The sequence below is a fragment of the Colossoma macropomum genome, unplaced genomic scaffold (assembly GCF_904425465.1).
Source record: "Colossoma macropomum unplaced genomic scaffold, Colossoma_macropomum, whole genome shotgun sequence".
Lineage (NCBI taxonomy): Eukaryota > Metazoa > Chordata > Actinopteri > Characiformes > Serrasalmidae > Colossoma > Colossoma macropomum.
Genome location: NW_023494791.1, coordinates 8,226,124 through 8,248,623, shown reverse-complemented (window position 1 = coordinate 8,248,623; position 22,500 = coordinate 8,226,124). Strand labels below are relative to the sequence as shown.

General features: G+C 39.6%; 3 protein-coding genes across 4 annotated transcripts; all 3 read right to left on the bottom strand.

The window, feature by feature from the left end:
• Positions 1 to 335: 335 nt before the first annotated feature.
• Positions 336 to 4,041, bottom strand: LOC118810189. Its single transcript, XM_036573766.1, has 3 exons — positions 3,875 to 4,041; positions 3,565 to 3,655; positions 336 to 2,240 (listed from the first exon to the last, which is right to left on the bottom strand). The coding sequence occupies exons 1-3, from the start codon at positions 3,908 to 3,910 to the stop codon at positions 1,621 to 1,623; spliced, it is 747 nt and encodes a 248-aa protein (XP_036429659.1). The 5' UTR covers positions 3,911 to 4,041; the 3' UTR covers positions 336 to 1,620.
• Positions 1,395 to 7,071, bottom strand: LOC118810186 (titin homolog). Its single transcript, XM_036573763.1, has 3 exons — positions 6,930 to 7,071; positions 6,451 to 6,840; positions 1,395 to 6,080 (listed from the first exon to the last, which is right to left on the bottom strand). The coding sequence occupies exons 1-3, from the start codon at positions 6,999 to 7,001 to the stop codon at positions 4,143 to 4,145; spliced, it is 2,400 nt and encodes a 799-aa protein (XP_036429656.1). The 5' UTR covers positions 7,002 to 7,071; the 3' UTR covers positions 1,395 to 4,142.
• A 46-nt stretch (positions 7,072 to 7,117) lies between these two features.
• On the bottom strand, positions 7,118 to 22,484 carry LOC118810188 (cold shock domain-containing protein E1-like). Of its 2 annotated transcripts, none has more exons than XM_036573764.1 (15): positions 21,520 to 22,484; positions 19,284 to 19,376; positions 18,019 to 18,170; positions 17,873 to 17,915; positions 17,509 to 17,634; positions 17,315 to 17,413; positions 16,703 to 16,924; positions 15,905 to 16,042; positions 15,657 to 15,788; positions 12,122 to 12,241; positions 10,387 to 10,614; positions 9,566 to 9,703; positions 8,886 to 8,990; positions 8,704 to 8,799; positions 7,118 to 7,702 (listed from the first exon to the last, which is right to left on the bottom strand). In XM_036573764.1, exons 1-14 carry the CDS (start codon positions 22,162 to 22,164, stop codon positions 8,719 to 8,721), a joined length of 2,322 nt encoding a protein of 773 aa, XP_036429657.1. In that variant the 5' UTR covers positions 22,165 to 22,484; the 3' UTR covers positions 7,118 to 7,702; positions 8,704 to 8,718. The 2 variants fall into 2 exon arrangements, with proteins under 2 accessions (XP_036429657.1, XP_036429658.1); XM_036573765.1 differs by having other exon boundaries at positions 8,886 to 8,987.
• Positions 22,485 to 22,500: the final 16 nt, after the last annotated feature.

Below are 22,500 nucleotides of genomic sequence, written 5' to 3'. Positions count from 1 at the left end.
TGCATTGTAACATGATTGACATCATAACGATAGCAGGAGCCTTTTTGGTGCTATATATAACCATATACAACACATCTCAATCAATCTGAAGAACCATGTCACCATGCAAAGAACCATTCAAGCATGCAAATTGTTCTTTGAATGTTCATGGTTATGTAGAACCACTATCTTTACTAAAGGACCCCTGAAAAAACATCTTTTTTAATAGTGTAGCTATTAAGCTATGAAATTATGTAAAACTACTAGCAATAAAAGCAAGCTAATGCAGATCTCCAGATTTTATCTTGCTCATAATTTATCTTGAATATACAAAACAATCATGACACCCACACATGTTAACAGATGGCTTTTTTTATTCCTCATATGCTCTGAGACAGTGACATGTTTTGCTATACAATAAATGAAAAATAAACTAATGAATTGATAAACTGCAGTTACAGTCTCACTTGGTTCTTGAAATCAGGGCCACCTAATGGGAATCGTACTTCAGTCTAAACCACTGATTAGTGGTTTATGTACATTCCAATAATGCATCCAAACATTAGCAGCACAAACGTATCAACGTCACTGTTGTCCTACCAGTACAACTTTCTACAATGCAATAAAGTTCGTACAAGTTTCTCAAGGTCTTCTAGGCAGTCTGTTTTCTACAGAAATTACTACACAAACCATAACGTAAAAGTTTTTTTTTGTTTTTTAAGATTTTGAATAAGTACACTATTCACATACAAAATCAGCTTTCTCAAGATAAAATATAATTGCTCCTCGGAAGTGTGTTGTCTTCTTGTAGTTCAGTCTTTGTTCTGTTTTCAGAAGATGTACAGTGCAGTCCATCAGATGCTCCAAACCTATATAAACTTCTGAGTCTATCCAGAAGATAGGGAAACCTAAGGGCTCCCATTACCACCTGCAGAAGAGAAAGGCAACCACTGTATAGACCACCAAACCGGCTTCATGCTCGGGACAACAGGGGAACAGGGACAATACATTTAGTAGCATCCAGTGGGCATTACAATATCTGCTGTAGATAGTAAATCTCAAACAGACAATACAAATCATCTGAGTAGAAAAAGTTTGCTTTAATTAATATTTTGTGCTGCTGTGTACAGCTCAAGGAATGCATTCATCAGCAAGGTGCATTGAGAACTCATACAGAATGCTTACAAAGTGGTATCAATACTGCTTGATCAGCAGTATAAAACATACTACATTACTGTGGTTCAAAAGGCACATCCAAGTTTTCAAATAATTTTTGGAATTGGAAAGAAAAAAAACCTCAATAAACAGACACAGTTGTAAATCCTGTATTATTTTATTTTCATACTTGCTTTTATACAGTTTTGTTTTTAATAAACATAACCAATAAAACAAATCAAAATCTTCTAATCAACAAAAAGATTTGAGTAGGTGTTTATTAAAGATCACAGGATGTTTTTTTAACCAACAGTCTTTCTATAGACCTTTTTTAATCCATTAAAACATGCAGTGACATTCATATAACCTTAGGTTGGTATCCAACCCTAACAATGTAAGAGATACATGGATGAAGACATTTACACAGTACAAGAACAATGTACAGAAGTAAAACAGCATTATGAAATGAACCATGTTAAAAGGAGTCTACATTTCAGAAGGCTCATCCTTATTTATCTCACTCTCCCACTTCTCAAGGAAGTCTTGCATGTTCAAATTGAAAGTGTCAATTCCCTTACCAGAGAGGTGAACCCCATCTGGTCTGTAGAGGCCAGTGTCCAAACCAGGCTTTATGTTCTCATGAGAGAGAGAAGATCCACCAAGCTCTGTAATAATACCGCAGATGCTTCTATTGATGGCCCTTCGCGTGTTGTCCACTGCTGCACTGTCCTCCGAGTGCCTCCAGGACCTACGTGGTAGGATGTCGGACCAAACCAGTAGGCACTCAGGAAATATGCTCTTCATCGAAATCAGGTCTTTCTTCACGGCTGCCAGGAAGGCCTCTGTGGTGGTCTTGCCGATATCATTTCCTCCCAGGTGTAAGAGAATCACATCAGGTTTGGGCCAATTGTCTTTGAGCTGGAGCAGCTGGGGCAGAAGCTGTTGCCAAGTCATGCCCTGAACACCCTTCCACCATATCCGCACACAGTTGGGGTCCATCCCAAGCTGCATACCAATTTCAGGAGATGTGGCCCTCTTCTCAGCCCAGAACACCAGGGAGTGGCCACATATCCACACGTTCTTTACCTCGTTTCGGGTAACTTTTCCTGTAACAATATAGTGGGAGCATTAACCTCAGGAGGCTTGGCCAAGTGAGGTGCGAAGAATCCTCCCCCTGTCTGAAATGGTGGTCCACATTTGCATAACCTGCATCAGAATAGGACAATTCTTTTCCCTACAAAGATTTACATTAGATGTTAGATGCCCTTAAAATACCAGCTACTTTTCATTCCAGCTACACTATAAAATGTCCTCTGTGCTGTCATGTCTATATATACACACACACACACACACACACACACACACACACACACACACATACACACACACACATGATCTAAAGGCAAAAAGCCCTTTAAACACTGAAAAACAAGTCAAGATGAAAGAAATATACAAATATTTGTAGATAAACAGCCCTCTAGAGCAAGGGTTCTCAACCCAAGTATTCCTATCAAGTATTCACTTACTGAACAAATGTGATCCAACTTACCAGCTAATGTCAAGCCTTTCACAAAGAAGATCAGGTGTGAGGTGACATCTGTGCTTACTTGCTGCTTAGACAATGCGTTTTACAATGTCTTGCTACCTCCCAGTCTAGCTGGCACTAGACTCGCTGGTGGTCCTTCAGACTGTACCTTGCGTGTCACTCCTCATCATGGCCCCCAAAAGTCTGGAATTCTCTTAGTGTCCCTGTGAATGCCCTTCCATCTCAACCTAACAGAACTTTTGCTTACTTTATGCCTGAATCATATGCACCAAATAAGCTGACTGAGGTACCCTATGTAATCCCCTTATTCACCTACTTGCTGGTGCATTTTCCTTGCTCTTTGTTTCGTCCTTTGTAAGAATGATCAACTACATACCTGTAAAAGGTCCTAAATTAGACGATTTATCATCATGATTCTAGATCTTGTCAGAAGCCGGGTTAGTTGGGTATGATAAATGGAAAATTGCTGCGTTAATTCTAGCACTATTAATAAAATCATGTTCTGCTAGAGAATGCACACTTCAGTTTTAACTTTGAAAGTCTTTGTTTTATCTTTAAAAGAATCATGTACATTCTTTATTTTAACAGACTGCCACTTAAGAACCTCAACTACCTAAAGAGTCAATGAGTGTTTCACTAAAATATCTGAGGTGGACATGTGAATTGCCAGTGAAAATCCCATTATCATGATAACAACAAGCACTGGCAACCACCTTCATGATTTGTTTCCCAAAAATAGTAATACCGGAGCTGCAGAACTGGCTTGGTTGAGGTTCATAAGTCATGACTGGACTGAAGCAACCTCATTCTACATACATCTAATATTAGGCTGGTATTCAAATCTGATATCCTGCCTATTAACGTCAAAAATAGTAATCTGGTACCTGGTGCTGATTTCTGGCTTTGTCCATGTGTTCGCTGAGCTTCCATTTGTTGCTCTTTCTTCAGTCTCATCCTCTGGTTAAACTGCTCCAGCTGCTCAGAACAAAGGCGCAAATAAAACGCATCTCAAAGACATAACAGTATTAAAACAACCGCGCGGAACGCAGCACAGAGAGTGCTCTTCTGGTCGAATTTAAACAACTGAGAGGCACGGACCGAGGTGCCTTCAATTCAAAATCATAAACAGCCAAACAATATGCAGTCAATCAATCACCTTTTTTATAGCTGGGTGTGAGAAAAAAGGTGACCTACCCTCTTCTTTTGTTTAGCTTTGATGTCATCCTCCATTACAGGTGCAGCTTGTTTTGATTCATCTTCTCCTTGACTGTCTTTAGGCCGAGTTTCTTCTACGGGCTGTATGCTAATGAGTGCAGGCCGTACACTGGCCAGTGCAGGTTTTGTACTAACAGGTTCCTGGGTTTTTATTGTTTCAATTGTTTTAAGGCATCTGGTTGGGGCAGTGGATTTGATCTTAACCTGACTGGTGCCGTAGCCAGAAGCTCCTGTTTGCAAGGGCATGTTAAATTGACCTGCAGGGGGTGGATAAATAGGGGGATGGAGGGGGGCCAAAAGGATTTGGTGTGGAAAAAGGAGGGGGGACTGGGAACAGTGGTGCTGTATAAGTGCCATAGCCAGGTGGTATACCGGGAGGTGGTATATTGGGAGGTGGTACACTAGGAGGTGGTATATGAATTCCAGCAGCGTACTGCAGAGGACTTGGAGGAACTGAACCGTAGGGAGACACAAGATCCTGAGAGTTCCCTTTCTGGTCCTCATCCAAGTGATAGCTAGACTCCCAAGAATTCTGTCTACTTTTGATGTAGGGTGTAGCCAATGAGGATTCAGTGGCTTTCTGTGTATACAAGAAACTGCCGGACTGAGCTGATGTTGACGGGAACTCCGTTGTAGGTTGGTAAGAATCATGAGCGACCTTTGCTGATGATGCAAGTTGATTTGAATCTGGAGTCACCTGTCTTGCCTCTGGACTGTTCTTAATAGTCCTTTGAAGGTTGACCAGATCTCTCTCCTTTACACCTGATACTTCATCATGCTGGTCTCGAGACTTAAGAGAATCCGTGTAAGTCATGTAAACCTCACGATTAGAGGATTTTGTAGGAGATACAGAACGGACACCCTCAGAGTCAGAGGAATCTGCCCTGCTACCCCTTCGATTATATCTACTCACCGATTGCTCATCTTTTTGATCGAACGAGTGAGATGATGCACTCTGAGGTTTCACTTTCTTGCCGTACAACCGCTCCCTTGTCCTGTCAGCTAGCTTACTAACTTCTGCTGTGTCTAGTTTAAGACCAATTGTTTGCAGTAGATTCTGAAGTTTTTCATAGTGCTCTGTCTTTTTGGCTGTTTCTTCACTGGTGTTCTCTGATGTCTGATGCACTGGGCTACGACTGTCTCCTACTCTGTACCTCTCAGACTCTTTTTGTCTTTCGTATCTCTCTCTATTATCTGCACGCGATTCCTGAGTATGTAAATACGGATTCTGATAGCCCTCCACAGAATGACTCTGCCGCTCAAAATCACTGTAGCGATTCTTGTGCTGATCATATCGATCACGTTCTGAAAACGGTTTCTGCTCTTCTGAAAATCTGCTTTGACTCTCAGGTGCTTTTTTCTCTTCATAAAGGAACCGATTCTCAGCCTTAGCTTCTGTCCCATATTTCATGCCGACAATTCTCGAAAATCCGCTGCCATCCTGCACAGCTCTTTCATGCGGCAACAGATCATCATCACCATGGTCTTCCAAACAGTTTTCAACTTGTCCAATCACAGAAATCCTACTCTGTTTGCTCCCCATTAAGAAACGGTTATCTTCACTGCCTTCGGTTTCTTTGAAAGGATCATACAATTCATCCTTGTGGGGCAATTTTCTACCAGGCTGAGCTTGTGGATTCGTTTGACCCAAAGAATTTGAGTCTTTTCTGGCTTCCCTCAACAGTGAGGACAACAAATTTGAATCTGCCTTATTAAGAGCGCTGAGAAAACGCTGCATTTGTGTGGCAACATTACGTTTCTGCTCTGAAGTCGAAGGCTGGACTGAAGGCCTGTCACTGATGGAGGACTTATCACCAGCCTGCTGTGAAGACTGGTGGCTTTGGGAATGTGACGCAGAACTTGTGTCTTCATATGAACAACCGGCTTTGGCCTCTCCTGTACTTTTTTGGCCGTAAAACGGTCCAGAATTCGTCACGGAGGAAAATGACCGTAGGCCAGGTGGATTGTTAAAAGGTGAGGACTCGCTCCTACATGCACTTGTAGAAACTTCACTAATTAACCGCTTGAAAATATCAACAGTATTTAGTGGATTCATTGATTTTTCAGTCACGGTATGAGAAGACCCAGAGGGTTTGGAGAAAGCTGAGTAATCATTTTGAGGAGGATTAGAACTGGGAAATAGAGTATGACTGTAAGGAGGTGTATCAGTCGAAGTCATATCACTCTGTGAAACATAGAAGATAAAAAAATAAATGCAAAAAGATAAATAAAAGCAGCAATACTGTATTGTTGGAGTAAAAATATAATACTTTGGAAGTAGTAAATGCAGTTTTACTACAGTGTAATGCATTAAATTTGGTAAAGTATTCTTAGCCAGACAACTCAAAGAGATGGCATGAAAGCACTGAAAGCTAGACACTGTACTTTATAGTTTTCCCATTACTGACTACCTACTATTCCTAAATACTTACTGTTGTAGAAATAAGTGTGACTAAAAGTCTAATACCACCATAACGCTGTTCTACTATCTAATCTTTCTTACCACTCATCATAAATCTAATATAAATAACGTAGATCAGTTAAGAGAAACATACCTGTGGCTGATCAGGGAGGTGTTCTGATCGTTTCTTCAAAATGGACTTCTTTGGTTGGGGATCAGGTTTTATGTCAAGTCTCCAGGTGTCCTTACTGGGTGCTGAAATGTCCAAATTGTCAGAGCATGAAGCAAAATCATATTCCTTTTTGATCTCAGGCTCATCAGAAACAGCTTTAGCTTTTTGCTCCATGGCCACAATTGCTCTTTTACGTGCTATAGATTCACTTAATTCTTCCAGCTGCCTCTTCTTCCTTGCCAATTCTTGATCTGCAGTCTCAGGTGAAGAACTCCGCTTCACCCATGTAGGCGCTGAACAAGCATATGGGCTGGTAGTACTGCTCCTCGGGTATCCTGCTGGCTCTTCTGGGCTCAAGCTTCTTTTACTTGCCTTTGTAAAGCATAAAAGAGAAACAAAGAGTAAGATACTGAAAAAACAGAAGTGACTTAAAAATGATTTAATTGTATGAGAAAACAGACCTGATGTTGAGGTAAAGTAAGAGGATCTGAGTGTTTCTTCAAAATGGACTTGGCTGGTTTCATGTCAGGCATCCCATGTGCTTTCTAGACATGTTTTGTGCTGGTAATCAAATGTGGCAAACCCATGTTGTCGGTCCATTTCAAGTACATCTTTAAATGATTTAGTGTTTTGTTCCATAGCAATGATTGCCCTTTTACGTGCTATTAGCTCATTGAGCTCCAATAACTCTTTCCTTTTCTTTGCTAATTCATCATCTACAACCCCAGAAGACAGATCCTTATAACCAGAGGAGCTAGCTAGAGATTTTGATGAAGACTTTTGGCTCTCTGATTTCTTATCAGGGCTTTTGCTTCGTCTCTTGCTGCTGCGCTCCTTACTGATGCTTCGTCCTCTGCGGGCGTCATTCCTGTGTTCTGGGCTGCGGCTTCTCTTCTTGCCACTTCGACCACTCCTTTCCCTGCTTCTACTGCGGCTACGACTGTGGCTGTGACTAGGCTTGTATCTGTGTGTCCGATCTCTGCTGTGGCTGCGGCTCCGTCTGTGTCTGCTGTAACTCTTCTCCCGACTGGAGCTCCTGTGCCTCCTGTAGTAGCTGCCACTCCTATCGCGGCTGCGGCTCCTGCTTCGACTGTACCTGCGTCGGCTGTTTTCTCTGCTTCTGCTACGCTCCCTCTCTGCTTTACCTTTCTCTTGTTTGCCTTTAACGTCTTGCTTTTGTGATTTTGTCAGTTTAACAGCTTTGGAAGCTTCAGATTTTCCCTTCTCTGGTCTCCTAAAGCAGAATGAACAAATGATGGCATCTGTCAGTTTCGACTCAATCTTATCAGTTATGGTGTAATAATTTCAATTCTTTCAAAATGCATTCACAGCATAATCAGTGGTGAATTTGTACCGTTTATTTTCACTACTTTATATATTTTTTTTATATTTATACTTGTCTTTTACAGAACATGTTCGCTTAAATACATTTTTCTTAACTTTACTAGGACAATGTTCTTCTCATACAATTTGTTTCAATGATGTGGCCTCACCAAACAATAATGAGGTAAACCGCAATATTTAGCATACACAATATTGTTATTGTGGACACTTGAATACTGTGAAATATTCTCACTGCATTTTGGTCACATAAAGCCCTATTCCTACTGGATTAGTTTTACCAGGTGAGGTAGTGTAATTGTAGTGATGACCGACAAGATCCATGGTTTTAATCCAGCACAAAGCGGCAAAGTCTGCTCAGTAAAAAATCTGGAGTGAATTACCTTCTATAATTTGCTGAACCCAGCCATTTAAATCACGTGCAGATTACTAGACCATCTCCGGTAAAACAAATCCAGCTCAAATATGGCTTAAGTTACGATTTCATCACAGGTTTTTTTGATATGCAAAGTAGCTCTTGTTTCCCACTATGCTGTCCCCTTTTTTTTTGCTGCAAGCTTTATTTGATGTTTGTACATCCGTTTTTTTTTTTTACTTTTCTGTCATAGGCATCCATCTACGTACATCTATTATCTAGTGTTTTTTTCTAAATACAATATTGTGATATCTTAAATTATGATAAAGGGTTAGATTTTAATATGGGTATCAACAAGTATACAGAATCTCCACATTAATAATTCACCTAAAATGCTAATATCATTCGTGTGAATACCATTTTATTAATTACTAGCAACATTTATATTTTCCTTAAAAACTGTCTGATTATTGTAAGTATATAAAAAAATGTGTTTTCTAACTGAAACCCCCAAATGTGTGTTATCATCACTTACTCACCTGGCAGCGGCCAAGTTACCATTTTCTGACCTCTTTTTTGACCTCGTTATTGATTTGCTCTTTCGGATCCCTCAACAATTTGATTGTCATTTTCTTCTGCAAATATCCAAACATAATAATAAACGATCTGTATTAAGCAGCCAATCAACTTTTTTGGTTGCCTTTTAAAGCATACACAGTACCTTCTCTTTCTCTCCGAGGCTTTCTAACTTTGGCACAGATGTGAAGACACTCTCAGTCAGCCTCTTGATTCTAATAGCTCGTTTACCCCCTTCAGCTCCTTCCTTCTTGAATTAAAGCAAAAACTGTATTAAAATGTATCATCCTTTATTTATCATCACTGAAATTCTTACTTATTATGGTTAAAAGTCATATCTGGATACAAAAATTAGAAAAAAATGACAGGGTAGCAGTGGTAGGTCAGTCGAAACACATTTGTTTGCAAAAGTTCGGTCACCCCTGTCAAATTACATGCTTTGTTGATTTTCTAAATGAAAATAGGTTAAAACATTCTCTACAGAGAACACACTGTACCTTTTGAAGCATGACTACTGCATATTTTCTGGATTTCACACATTTGGGGGGGAAAAAAAAATGTAACCTGGGCAAAAGTTGTATGTATATTTAGATTAAAATATCATTTTTTATTTTTTATAAACACAGCAAATAAATAGAAACTGTACACTTCAATTTTTCAACAAAATGCCATATTTAAGTGTGCTCTCTCTAGAAGACGTGTTCACTTTTTTCATTTAGAAAATCAAGAAAACGTCATTTGATGAGGGGTCTTCAAGCTTTTGCACACGACTGTATCGGGATTCTCAGAGAACAGACATCCTGATAGCCATAATAAGACACTTACCGCTGCTAACGTAAATTCAACCTTTTCTGACAAAGCGAGCTTGGTCGATTCCATGACCTCGCTCAGGTCAAAAATCAGTTGTGGGTCCTGCGGAGTCCTGATGAGCCCAGAATTATCATCCAATTTTACAATAACACCCTGGTAGAGGAAGATATGTCATGACATACGATGTACACAAAATGAAAGTAGACAAAACAGGCTGGCTCCAAGCTTGCATTTCTAATAAACCACATGCATTTTTGTTTTGCTATTAAAGGTTACTGTGATAACACTGAAGACTAAGCTGAGAAGGCATTCTGTGCATGTTTCACAGCAACCAGGGAAACGCAATCAAGAAGTTTCTGTCTTTTTCTGGGTTCTAACTAGCTTTCTGTTTATAACGCTTTTTTTGCTACACTTGCTAACTAGCTATACCCTAGTATTCCGAACAATACTGAATACTATGCAACTGCATCTCTATGTTTACAAAGCCTGTTTAAAACTGAACTGGCGCCTTAAAACCTAAGTCAATTGATCTTAGAAGAGCAATGCTCTTTTTGTTGTGATGTAGTATTGCAGAAGAATAAGGCATTTGTCAGGAAACACATAATGACACACACTTGTTGCTTCCCTACATTAAAAAAATACAGTAGATCATGAGCAGCCAACTGCAGTTAAATACCAGGTTAACTAAGTGTGATAGAACAAAGTTGGGCACCCTTGCAGTAGAATGCAAACTGTGAACCACATCAAATTTTTTCTCTACTGAGATCAACAGATATAAAGCTTCAGTCTGACCCATCTTTTCAGAACTCTTAATTGACACCACAGACAAAACTCACTATCCTGCGTTGCTCAGCAGAATCGGTCTGAAGGCTGTCTGGCTGGATCTCAATGTTGACTGCACGCTCTTCTTTGGTTTCTGTGTTGATAGAGATGTTGAAACGGACCTTGTCGCCAACCATCATAGTGGCTTGTGTGATCACATCACCTGACCTAAAGGGTAAGCGTTTCTGTGTGCCTGCCACTGTGGAGTCTAGAAGACCCTGGGGACGTTCCTGTTCCTCCATCTGCTCAAAATCACCAATGCATAACAAGCTTTCAAAATGTAAATGAGAAAAACACACTTGATTAATGACTCCAGTCATGTATATGAAATGCTATTAATGGCCAATCATAGCTGGAGAAGTTTGTAAGCTTATTTGTGTTACAACAATTCAACTTATTTAAGCTTCCCATCTAAGTAATTAAGGTAGAAATAAGCCTTACATATTCTAATCAACTATAATCATTCATGCTAAGAAAACCACCAAGGATACTTCTTCAATCAAACTTGCCACTTTAAGACCCTGGCTCATTTCCTTTAGCTTAATCCTATCTAAGAGCTTACCACCTTAATGACAACTGAGAATAAACAAAACCGGTACAAATCACTTTCTTTACCACTGACTACATACAAGATTTCCATGTGAAACCTATGCTGGCCAGTCTAGAGCATAACTGAGTTAGGCTATGTTCACATTACCAGACCGAAGTGGCACAAATGTGATTTTTTGCCCAAATGTGACACAGATCTGATGATTCCATAGGTTAGTTAGTTTGTTGTTTAGGGCGGTTCATTCACATGACGTTACTGATTAGGATGCGCACAAGCTGGTCATTTCACGACACAGATTTGTTCACATTAATGACAGATTTACATCACTTACCTACATAAACGTGAAGTTAGAAAGATCAGATCGGAGCAAAAGAAACCTGAATTGAGCAACGACTTTGCAATAAAAATCATCAAAATGTTCCTCCTAATTTAGACTAAAACCATAAGGTAGCAAAAAAGACAAATAATAAATACAATAAAGCAAAATATAGAATTACAATACAATTAAATTCACATACATGACATTGCCAAAAGTATGTGGACAGTGTTATAATAAGAGGGTTTTGGGTATTAAAGCCAGACTCAGTCACTCACACTCACAAGTGCAAAGAATTGAGCATACAACCATGCAATCTCCACATACATACAGTGGCAGTAGAATGGATCATATTGAAAAGCTTTGTGGCTTCCAAAATGGCACTGTTAGTTGGCAAAAAGTCAGTCATCAAATTCCTGCCTTGCTAAAGCTGCCCTGGCAAACTGTAAGTGCTGTTATTGTGAAGCAGAAAAGTCTAAGAGCAACAACAGTTCAGCTGTGAAGGGTTAGACCACACAAGCTCACACAATGGAACCACCAAGTGCTGAACCATGCATGTGTTAAAACAAGTCTGTCCTATTGCAACACATACTAAGGAGGTCCAAACTGCCTCTGGATGTAGTAACAGAACAAGAACTGTGTGTTGGGAGCTGGGATCACCATGCCAAATGCAGAGTATCAGCTGAAGCAGTATAAAGTACACTGCCAATGGTTTGGGTTTGGATGATGCCAGGAAAATGCTACCTGCCTGAATGCACAATGACAACTGCAAAGTTTGGTGGAGGAGAAATAATGGTCTACTATCCACATACTTTCGCTATGTAGTGATTTTCTAACAAAGAGCAGTTTTTCTTTTTAAAACTATGTGTTCAAAATACGCCACCTCCTCTCCCTCTTGTTTTGAATTCTTTGTGATGACTTTGAAGATGGTTCCCTCATACTTCTCACTGCTCGTGTCTTCAACTCCTTCTTCAGAAATGACCTCTGAGCTCAGTGGTTTCCACTACAAAGAAAGGTATTAAAGACAAAAGGACAAAAAATGAATTTCAAGACTAAGGTTCAATGGCAGTTTTGCACAGGAAACCCAAGGCAAGAGAAGATGGCCTTATGGTCAGTCTCTCCTTTGTAAACAACCTCAATCATTTTAATTTGAAGATTTGATACCACAGATTGCAAAGATCTGAGTAATATGATTTGTGACAGCATACCTAGAAATTCCAGTTCAGAGGAGGTGGTTCAACGAAGCACCTGGACAGAATGGCTTGCGTGGACGTTTTCTTAAGGTTTGTTTTGCCCAGCTAAGAGCTGTTTTAACTAAATTATTTCAATTCTTGCTGTACACCTGTACTGTCCCTAATACATGGCAAGTATCTGTTATCAGACCAGTACCAAAAAAGCCAGGGTCTAAAGCTCTGAATGACTTTTCCCCAGTAGCTTTAACCTCTGTAACAGCTAAGTACATGGAGAGAGTTATTAGAAAACATCTAACCTCATCCAGACCCATTCCAGTTGTACATGGGGACAGAAGATGCCACTTTAACTGTGGTGAACATGGCAGCCTGGCATTTGCAACAGACTAAGGCCTAAGTACGAATTTTATTTATTGTCTTCAGTTCAACTTTTAATATATGGCTGATACACTTGCTCTTATGATGTCTCTTGGATTTCAGGGTGAATGGGGGCCTTGTGCATTGGGTTAAGGGTTTTTAAAAGATCGTCCACAAAGAGTCTGTGTTAAAGGAGTATTAAAGGAGTACTCTCTGATGAGATTTTAAACATGGCGGCACCTCAGGGATGTGTTTTATCACCATTATTATTTGTGTACATTTAATGAGATGGAGCTGCAGAGTATTTTAGGTTATTTAAATATTCAGGTGACATGGCTTTTATTTACCTGTTTTATAAGAATGATTATTTTTCTGACCAAGTTTTAAAATTAGAACTATGGTGCAAATTCAGCTCCTTGTTAATCAATGTTGAAAAAACAAAGAACTTATTTTAACTCATGCAGACTTTCCACCATTTATACTCTCTAACCAATCTGTGGAAACTGTCAGCCGTTTTAAGTGTTTAGGAATATACATGGATCATCAGTTGAACTTTACATACAATGTTGATTGTATATGTGAGAAAGCTAATCAAGTTATTTGCATTTGATTAGGAAATTGAAGGGTTTTGGAATTAATAACAATATTTTGGAAAAAGTGTATGTTAGCCTGATAGACAGTGTGTGTAATATTTCTGTATGGTATGGACATCTGTCATCAGTGAACAAAAATAGGCAAAAAAGGTGGCAGGGAAAAGAGTAGGATGCCAGGAAAAGTAATTGAATGAGCTCTGTAACAGAGCTGCATTCAGGAAGGCTATGATAATAATTAATGACCGAAAGCATCTTCCGAATCCTGAGTTTGAGCTACTTCCTTCTGCACCTATAGATCTACAAAGGATCTTTTGTTCCTAGTGCAACTGAACATAGCAACAAACTGTATTAACTCACACTAATGTACATCTTAGTAATGAGTGTTTCATGTTCATTGTATGTCTTTAGTAATGTGGTGTATATTGTGTGGGTGTTGTATATTGTGGGTAGGTCAACCTTTTTAATTGGTAAAACCAAAGACGATTTTTTCTGCTTTGATGGGACAATAAAAGTATATATTGTATTCTATTCTACAACCCCATTTCCAAAAAGTTGGGACGCTGTGCAAAATGTAAATGAAAAGAAAATGCAATGATGTGAAAATCATTTAAACCCTACATTTATTTGAAAATAGTACAAAGACAACAAATCAAAAGCTAAAACTGAGAAATTTTACTGTTTTTTGAAAATGCACGCCCATTTTAAATTTGACTCCAGCAACATGTTCCAAAAAAGTTGGGACAGGGGCATGTTTACCACTGTGTTTCACCACCTCCTCTTTTAACAACACTCTGTAAGCATTTGGCAACTGAGAAGACACTGCTGTAGTTCTGAAAGTGAAATGTTTTCCATTCTTACTTGATATAAGATTTCAGCTGCTCAACAGTTTGGGGTCTCTTGTCATATTTCTCGTTTCATAAAGTGCCATATGTTTTCAGTGGGGGAAAACTGCACTGGACTGCAGGCAGGTCAGTTTAGCACCCAGACTCTTTTACTACAGAGCCATGCTGTTGTAATATGTGCAGAATGTGGTTTGACATTGTTTTTTTGAAATAAGCAAGGCCTTCCCTGAAAAGGACGTCGTCTGGATGGCAGCATATGTTGTTAAAACCTGTAAATATCATTCAGCATTAATGGTGCCTTCACTGATGTACACATCACCCACGCCATGTGCACTAATGCACCCACATACCATCACGGACGGTGGCTTTTGGACTGTGTGCTGATAACAAGCCTGATGGTCTTTAGCCCGGAGGACTCACTGTCCATGATTTCCAAAAAGAATTTCAAATTTTGATTTGTCGGACCACAGAACACTTTTACACTTCGCCTCAGCCCATCTCAAAAGAGCTCAGGTCCAGAGAAGGTGGCAGCATTCCTGGATCCTGTTTGTGTATGATTTCTTCTTTGCGTAGTAGATTTTTAACTTGCATTTGTGGATGCAGCGACGAACTGTTTTCACAGACAGTGGTTTTCAGAAGTGTTCCTGAGCCCATGCAGTGATTTCCACTACAGAATCGTGTCTGTTTTTAATAGAGTGCTGCCTGAGGGCCCAAAGATCTTGGCCAGCCAATACTGGTTTTCAGCCTTGTCCCTTGCATACAGAAATTGTCTAAATCTTTTAAGGATATTATGTACTATAGATGATGAAATCCTCAAGCTCTTTGCTATTTTACATTTAGAAACGTTATTCTTGAATTGTTGCACTATTTTCCCCACACAGTCTTTCACAAAGTCCTGAACCCCTCCTCATCTTCACTTCTGAAAGACTCTCTGGGATGCCCTTTTTCTACGCAGAGATGTTACTGACCTGTTGCCAATTAACCTTCAGGTGTTTTTTTTAGCATTACACAACTTTACCAGTCTTTTCTTGGCCCGTCCCAACGTTTTTGGAACATGTTGCTGCCATCAAATTCAAAATGGGCACATAGTTTGATATGTTGTCTTTCTACTATTTTCAAATAAACATAGGGTATAAATCATGTGCACATCATTGCATTGTGTTCTCATTTACATGTTGCACAGTGTCCCGACTTTTTTGAAAATGGGGTTGTATCATAGGCACTTTCACTAAACCCTTTGTTACTCATTTTCTTATTTGTACAAATAAAACTGAAAAGGGACACAGAGTATACTGTCTTGCATCATATCATGACAAATACTGGGTCAGCTGAACACTTCAACATGAGCATGCTGGGGGGCCTTACCTATAAAGGTATTTAGCAATATAAGGTCTCAAACGACAACATGGCAACAAACAGTAAGAAATATGACTAACCTTGTCTTTGGCTGCAGAGGGGTCAGTAATTTTCTCCTTTGCCTTAGCAATTCTGTTTTTTGCTTGTGAGTCAAAGAACACTGAGCCCTCAGGAAGCTTCTTCAGTCTGATGGCTTTAACAGTGTCTTTTACCTAGATGAGACATTGTGTTCAACATTCAAATTCCCAAAAAATCACAACTGAAGAATAAGTAAAATTAAACAAAAAGCAAAGCCCATTTGTAGAAGTACAGAGCTCAACTGACTCACAGTCATAGCCGTGAACTCCACCTCGTCCATAACATTGAGCTCATCATCTGACAGATTCTCTTTGACAGAAGCAGTGAGGTTTTCATGTCTCTTTGCCATGATGGTACAGACATCACCCTTGATGTTCATGACCACACCCTGTAGATTGATGGAAAAAAGACCAAACTATTAGTCAATAGTGAAGCACTTCAGAACTAAACCAAAAACAATATTAAATAATGCTGCTTTGTGATAACAGCCTCAATTAATGGGGAATTCCACTGATTTAATCAAAAAAGACCCAAACAAAGTCATTCAGAATGGTTTGATGTAAAATACTTCATGCTAGAGAAACTTTCAGAGAGTCAGAACTGTTCACGGTGGTGGTGATAAGAACCAGAGGACCAAAGAGTTTAATTCCTCTAAAAGCTACTATGTGTATAGAAATGCAGAAGTACAGAAATATTTGACATAATATGGTTGTGAATAGACTGCTGGATGCCTGATGCATTGTTTTATGACAGTTTTGATATAAGCTTTTGTCCCAAAATCGTTGTACTTTTAAAATCCATTCATGGTGGAGTGGTACATGCAGAGCGTTGTAAAGCTAAATCGTATCCAAAGAAAACCAAATTATCAATATGTTACCACTACAAACAAACCGGTAAATTGGTAGGTTTCTCAACAATTATTTCACATCAAAGTACTCTGAATACCTCTGTGTACAACTCAACGATGGAGCTATTCAGAAACCTTGAAAAGGAATGAATTTTTAAAGACACTGTATTATTTTCTCACATTTAGCAAAGTTTATCTTACCGTTTCCCTGACTTCCTTGGTGAGCTGAAATGTGTCTGGTATTTGTGGCATGATGTTTGTGGCTCTATTTTCTTTAGTAATAATATCTGTGAGCAGCTGAAATTTCACTCGGTCAAACAGTAGTAGAGTGGCTTTTGTGTCTGTCTTTCCAAAAGGCAGTTTAATCGGGTCAGTAGAGATAATGGTTCTGATACGGCCCGGGTGAGGTTCCAATACATAACTCTAAAAGGAGGAGAAAAAAAGTTTATCATTCACCAAAAGTGTATCATTTTGAGAATACTGATGCTATAATGGACGTAGCCTATAATAATAAAAACAATACCATGATATACAAAGTGCAAGTGTAAAGTAAATTACATGGTAGACAGTTGTAGTCACATTATAAAATGTCTTTTCTACTTAGTTAGTCAAGAAAATTTATAAAACTGTTTTCGCTAATGAAATTACACCTTGTAGGTTGCCAGTAATTTCATCAGGCTGAAAAATGAAAGCTGTTACACATTATACTGCATGGGTGACTTGGCTTTGGGAGGAAAAAAATATTTCACATTTGGTATTAAATTATGTATCAAACCCTAAAGGACAAAGTGCAACAGTAATCCTTCTACTCACATCTGGAAGGACCGTGGTGACCACACCTTCATAGATTGTCTCTTCAATCTCGTCTGTCCCTCCCGGGGCAACTTTCACATCAGTGGCACATTCTTTTCCCTACAACCAAAACAGGAAAGTAGCTTAGAAGGTATTAAAAAATAATATTAAATATTGCTTTACTGCAAAATCCCAAAAGATATAAAATCACTCACCAATTCTTTGACTGCTGTGAAATGCACTTTAACCCCAGGGACTAAATGGTCACGGTTTCCAAAATAGGCATCGAAGGAGAAAGAGAATTTTTTCAGGTCCTCGCGTTCAATGAACCCATAAGTGTTCTAAAATACAGAGAGCAAAAAGAAAAGTAATAAGTAAATAAAAGGTACAAAACACAAAATTCTATGATTTTTTTTAACAACACAAAAATCTAAATCATATAACATGGCAAATCAGTACTTTGTCAAGTAGATAATTAGTTTTATTGCCAGTTTAAAGTGGTGAATAAAGCCTGAAGTTATTTATTTCCACCTTTCTTTTAAATCAATAATATGCTTCAAAAACTGTAATGATACTTACACCAATAAATGAAATGACTCCCATGGATCGTCCTGGAGGAGGTCTGAGAAACATTACACAGAGTTAAATTCACAAAGTCAGGATTCAGTAACATACCAAAAAAGTAAGAAACTGAACAACAACATTCAAGCCAAAAAAGAAATTACTTGACAGATCTGGACAAATTCTTGACTGTGGATGTTGTTGTCTTTGAAGCCATAGTCTTAGTATTTTCACTCTTTGTTTGCTTGGATGCCTGCTGACTGGCGTCATTCTGAACGCTGGGAGGTGGACATGGAGGAGGAGGGGGAGCCGTAGCCTTGAAATGGGGAAAAAATAAATAAATTGTTGATTCACACCACAGTATTTAATTATCTGGCCAACATTAAGGTTCCCAACATTACTATACACAGACATTACATGCAGCTATTGTATGTATTAGTTAGAGGGGTTTAATAATGCATTGTAATATTTTAATGCAGAACCGTGGCAGCGTTTTGTGGAGAATAAACTATTTATTAATTATACCAGTGGTTCTCAAACCAATTCTTAGCGTCCCCCAGACAGTTCAGATTTTTGCTTCAACACAAAGATAGAGCAAAATTGTGGACTGTCTAGAGGTCCCTGAGGACTAGTTTGAGAACCACTGAATTATGCGACCTAACGCAATTACATTAAGATTAAGTGACCCTTATTAGTCACACAACAGGGACAAGGGCATCTCAGTCACATACTGTCGGTTCAGGGGATCGAACCAATGACCTTCCGGTCACAAGGCTGGTTCCCTAACCTCCAGTCCATGACTGCCCCACTGTTGTATTGTATAAATACATTATACATTGTATGAACATGATTTGCAGTTACAACCTACAGCATCAATCCACAACTTACTCCAGCCTCCTGGCTCTAGTGCTGGTAGTAATTTATGCATGACAGTCATATTTTTTTTTTTTTTATTTGAATTTAAAATAAAAATACTGAGAATACCAAACTGTGAACTCAGTATCGTATCGTTTCACCCTTCATGTACCAAAAAACAAACAAGCAAACACAGCCCAGTGACAGGCTAACATTACAGTCTACTCCTAATCTTAGTTCAATGCTCAGCTGCTTCGACTAAACCTTTGTGGCCCCCTCTGGCACAAATGGAAACCTAGGCACTCCTAAAATACCTCTAGCTTTAGATTTAAAAAAATAAATAAAAAATTCAACATTTGTTGATAAATTCGTCAGGTTTTTTTGGTAGATCTTTCAAAACTGCTTAATATGTGAGACAAATGGGTCCAATAAACATGTTCCCAACTAATAGTAAACTAACAAATATAAGGATCTTTCATTTAGTTAGTAACAAGCTAATGTAATGTAGGCACAAAAAGGACAGTGAGTTTCAGGGAGTGGCCTGCTAAAAGAAAGGGAGGATGGATGAACTTACAGCTACATCCTGGCCTAACAGTCCAGGTCCTGGTCCAATGAAATCTGGTGAAGGCCCAAAATACTCCCCTGTCACTCCAAAGGCAGGATCACCCTTCGTCAAATTAATGAAATGTGATGTCACTTTGTGCTAAAGAAGTCATTCACTACATATTTCAATTTATTACAAAACAAGGAAACCAATAAACAAGGCTGAACCACATTGAAAAACCTAAACATTATTCAAGTAACATTACAAAAAAAGAATAAAAAAAAAAGTATTTCAAGGAATTAAAATTTAGTAATGTATAAAATATATCACTGATATGTCCAAACTTTACTCGAAAACCATTACGGCCTTCAAGGATGGCAGAGAGAGGAGTGAGACTGTGGAGTCTGTGGCAACAGAGGCCATTTCATTCCTATTTGAATGAATAATGGCAGCAGGTAGGGCCTTTAAGTGCTGGATATACAGGAGTGACTTGCAAATAGCTGGTACTGTGATCATGGTCTGGATTAAGACATTAACCTTAGGGTTAAAATCATATTGCACACTGTTCTTTCTCCGCAACTGCCCAGTTCATGCTTTCAGGTAATGAGACAAAGCAACGATATTAACAGACTGAATGCCAGACTCCACCAGTGCACTGCAGCTCCCTGAAATCCAAGTAACCAGAACATTTAGGTTTACCGTTGTCCTTCACTTCACCATTCCACCTTTTACACTGTCCGGCCCTTGTGTTCTAGACAAATCTGAGCTCCTTCGCTGCACAATTGAGTAGGGGAAGCACTGTCAGTGTCTCTAGCCTCCTTCTTGTTCATGATGGAAATGTGGAGAAGACTCGTATTGTGTTCCTATCAAGACTATCAATATTTAAAACAATGCTAATACCCTTAGGATCCTGGAAAACCCCCACAACGGTCTATAGCAAGTCTCTTCAACCCTGTCTCTCTACAACCCAAACAATATATGACCACAAAAAGATCTCTCATGGCTGTGACTAAGTTCAATAACCTTGGCAGAACTTCCAATTTCCATAGGAAATACAGAGAAATAAACTCTGACACAAAGTTTTCTTTCATTCCAGAGAATACTTTCACAGGCCTATAAAAGAGAACAAAAGAGGTGAAATGAAAGTATACATTTACAGGATTTACACAGCAGAAGTACTTAAAAGGTAGAAAAAAGTTTTCTGACCATATCAGCCACAAACATTACACAGCTCGGAACTGCCTGAAGTGAAAAACCAAATACACGCACTGTTCACTCTTCACCCAGCAACAATCAGTGTCTGACACATTACTGCTGGTCAGGATAAGCCAAGTGTACTTCAGTGATTCTCCATTGCTTCAAAGACTAAAGTGAGGGTGACATTTATGGAGGACACGCTAAAAGTCTCTCTGCTTAAATGTTTTTTCTGAAGAGATCCCGCCATGGAAAGTGACTGGAGACGACTAAGGTGAGCTCTGATCACTGCCAGCAGAAACAAACCCTAAAATTCACTGATTGCTGTCAAACTCCTTATAAGCTCGCTGGGTTGGTGAAACAAACACTTGCAGTGCTCCGGTGGTTGGGGTGCCCCCCCTAAACAACTGCTAACATCTATTTTACTACTTCAGAGAAATAACTGCTCTGTAAAATGCAGAATGAAAAGTTCAGCAGTTAAAAAAAGTCACCTCAGCCAAACAATCACATCAAAAAGGAGAGGCCTCTTGGTGGGTGTGCGGGTTGCCAAAGGTGGAGAGAAACAACCCACACAGAAACAGACTCGAGTTTAGAATTTTTTGTTAGGAAACTAATATTTTTAAAAAATGTATGACAATTCAAGTAATACTTATACCTCACATACAATGTATGCATTGATGCATCCCCCAAAGAAAAAGCCTCTATTTATTAACTTAATTGAGAACAGATTTGTGTAATTTGATAAATTAGTAAACTGTATTACACAAAAATGCAGATAATCTGTCTGAAGACCTAGGAAATTCTTTACTGTCCAGGTAATAAAAATTTTTGTGACTGTCATAATGGAATAATAATTATTTCAGTAGGCTAACTACACTCTGAATTACTACTTGTTCATGACTGTGTATACACACACACACACACACACACACACACACACAAACAAACAAACAAACTAGAGTTCAGTCAGTCATACAACAGCTACTGAGCGCACACTACAGAAGAGCAGCACAAGCTTCTATCCTAAAATCTGCACACATGGGTTTTTACATTGAAGCCACTGGATACTTACACGGACTCCCACTGGTGGTGGATAATGTGGGTCCACTGCACTGTAACCATCCGCTGGCCCATATGGAGGATCCATTACTGGATACCCAGCTCCTCTCTCAAACCGAGGGGGGTGGAAGTCTGGTGGTCCACCCCTAAACTCTGGAGGGTCAAAACCAGGTCGCCCACCTTCATATGGTGGTGGGTAAAAGTCATGTTCAGGCCCACGTTCATACGCTGGTGGTCTGCCTTCAAAATCTGGATGAGGGTAAGGTCGACCACCTTCAAACTCTGACGGGTGATATCCTCTCGGTCTTCCCTCAAAGTCTGGATGGAGGTAGCGTGGATCACCTTCAAACTCTGGCGGGGGGAAATCTCTGTGCATGAACGGGTCTCTCATCATGAATTCGTCATGAATATAAGGATCTCCCTCCATCAGTGGGGGACAGGGTGGTCCAAAGTCGTGTGGGCCCACAGGAAACCGCTCTAGAGGCATCCTCGGTCCGGGGGGACCCATTGGATGGGGCGGGTGACCACGAAACTCACCTGGATGTGAAGGCCTTCCCCAGAGCCCGTCGGGGGGTGGGGGCCCACCTGGAGGAGGCATCCTAAATCTAGGTCCATTTCCCTGTGGAGGGGCATTCCCTCGTTTTCGACCTTTAGCCATTCGCTTACTTTTTCTGGACCACCAGTCGTGCGAGGCAGAACCGAAGTAACGCAACCAAACAGTAAAGCTGGCTCGCTAAAGTTGGCTAGGTTAGCTAACGTTAGCTGCAACAAAGCCGCTTCTTTACCTGGCTGTCTACAACAAACGGCATCTTGAGACATCAGAAATGCTTTCTACCCCAGCGGGCCACATCTCTGTCTTTTAAATGTAGGTTTTCTTGGAGGCAGCTTGCAGGAAAATGACCACAAATGGACACAGTAGCAGTCCACACTACCGAGCTAGCTAACAACACTGCTCGCGTTGCTGGGAACGGAAGGGGAACCACCATAGATACAC

Bases quoted from the DNA above. Each gene is read 5' to 3' on its own strand.
- LOC118810189 (XM_036573766.1), bottom strand. From the start codon at position 3,910: ATGGAGGATGACATCAAAGCTAAACAAAAGAAGAGG. The intron at 3,656-3,874 runs GTAGGTCACCTT...TGTTCTGAGCAG, and splicing joins AAGCTAAACAAAAGAAGAGG to CTGGAGCAGTTTAACCAGAG. The intron at 2,241-3,564 runs GTACCAGATTAC...ATATTGTTACAG, and splicing joins AAGCCAGAAATCAGCACCAG to GAAAAGTTACCCGAAACGAG.
- LOC118810186 (XM_036573763.1), bottom strand. From the start codon at position 7,001: ATGCCTGACATGAAACCAGCCAAGTCCATTTTGAAGAAACACTCAGAT. The intron at 6,841-6,929 runs GTCTGTTTTCTC...TGCTTTACAAAG, and splicing joins TTACTTTACCTCAACATCAG to GCAAGTAAAAGAAGCTTGAG. The intron at 6,081-6,450 runs GTATGTTTCTCT...TATGTTTCACAG, and splicing joins ACCTCCCTGATCAGCCACAG to AGTGATATGACTTCGACTGA.
- LOC118810188 (XM_036573764.1), bottom strand. From the start codon at position 22,164: ATGGCTAAAGGTCGAAAACGAGGGAATGCCCCTCCACAGGGAAATGGA. The intron at 17,414-17,508 runs GTGAGTGATTTT...TTTTGGTTGTAG, and splicing joins TCACAGCAGTCAAAGAATTG to GGAAAAGAATGTGCCACTGA. The intron at 16,043-16,702 runs GTAAGATAAACT...ATCAATCTACAG, and splicing joins CCAAGGAAGTCAGGGAAACG to GGTGTGGTCATGAACATCAA.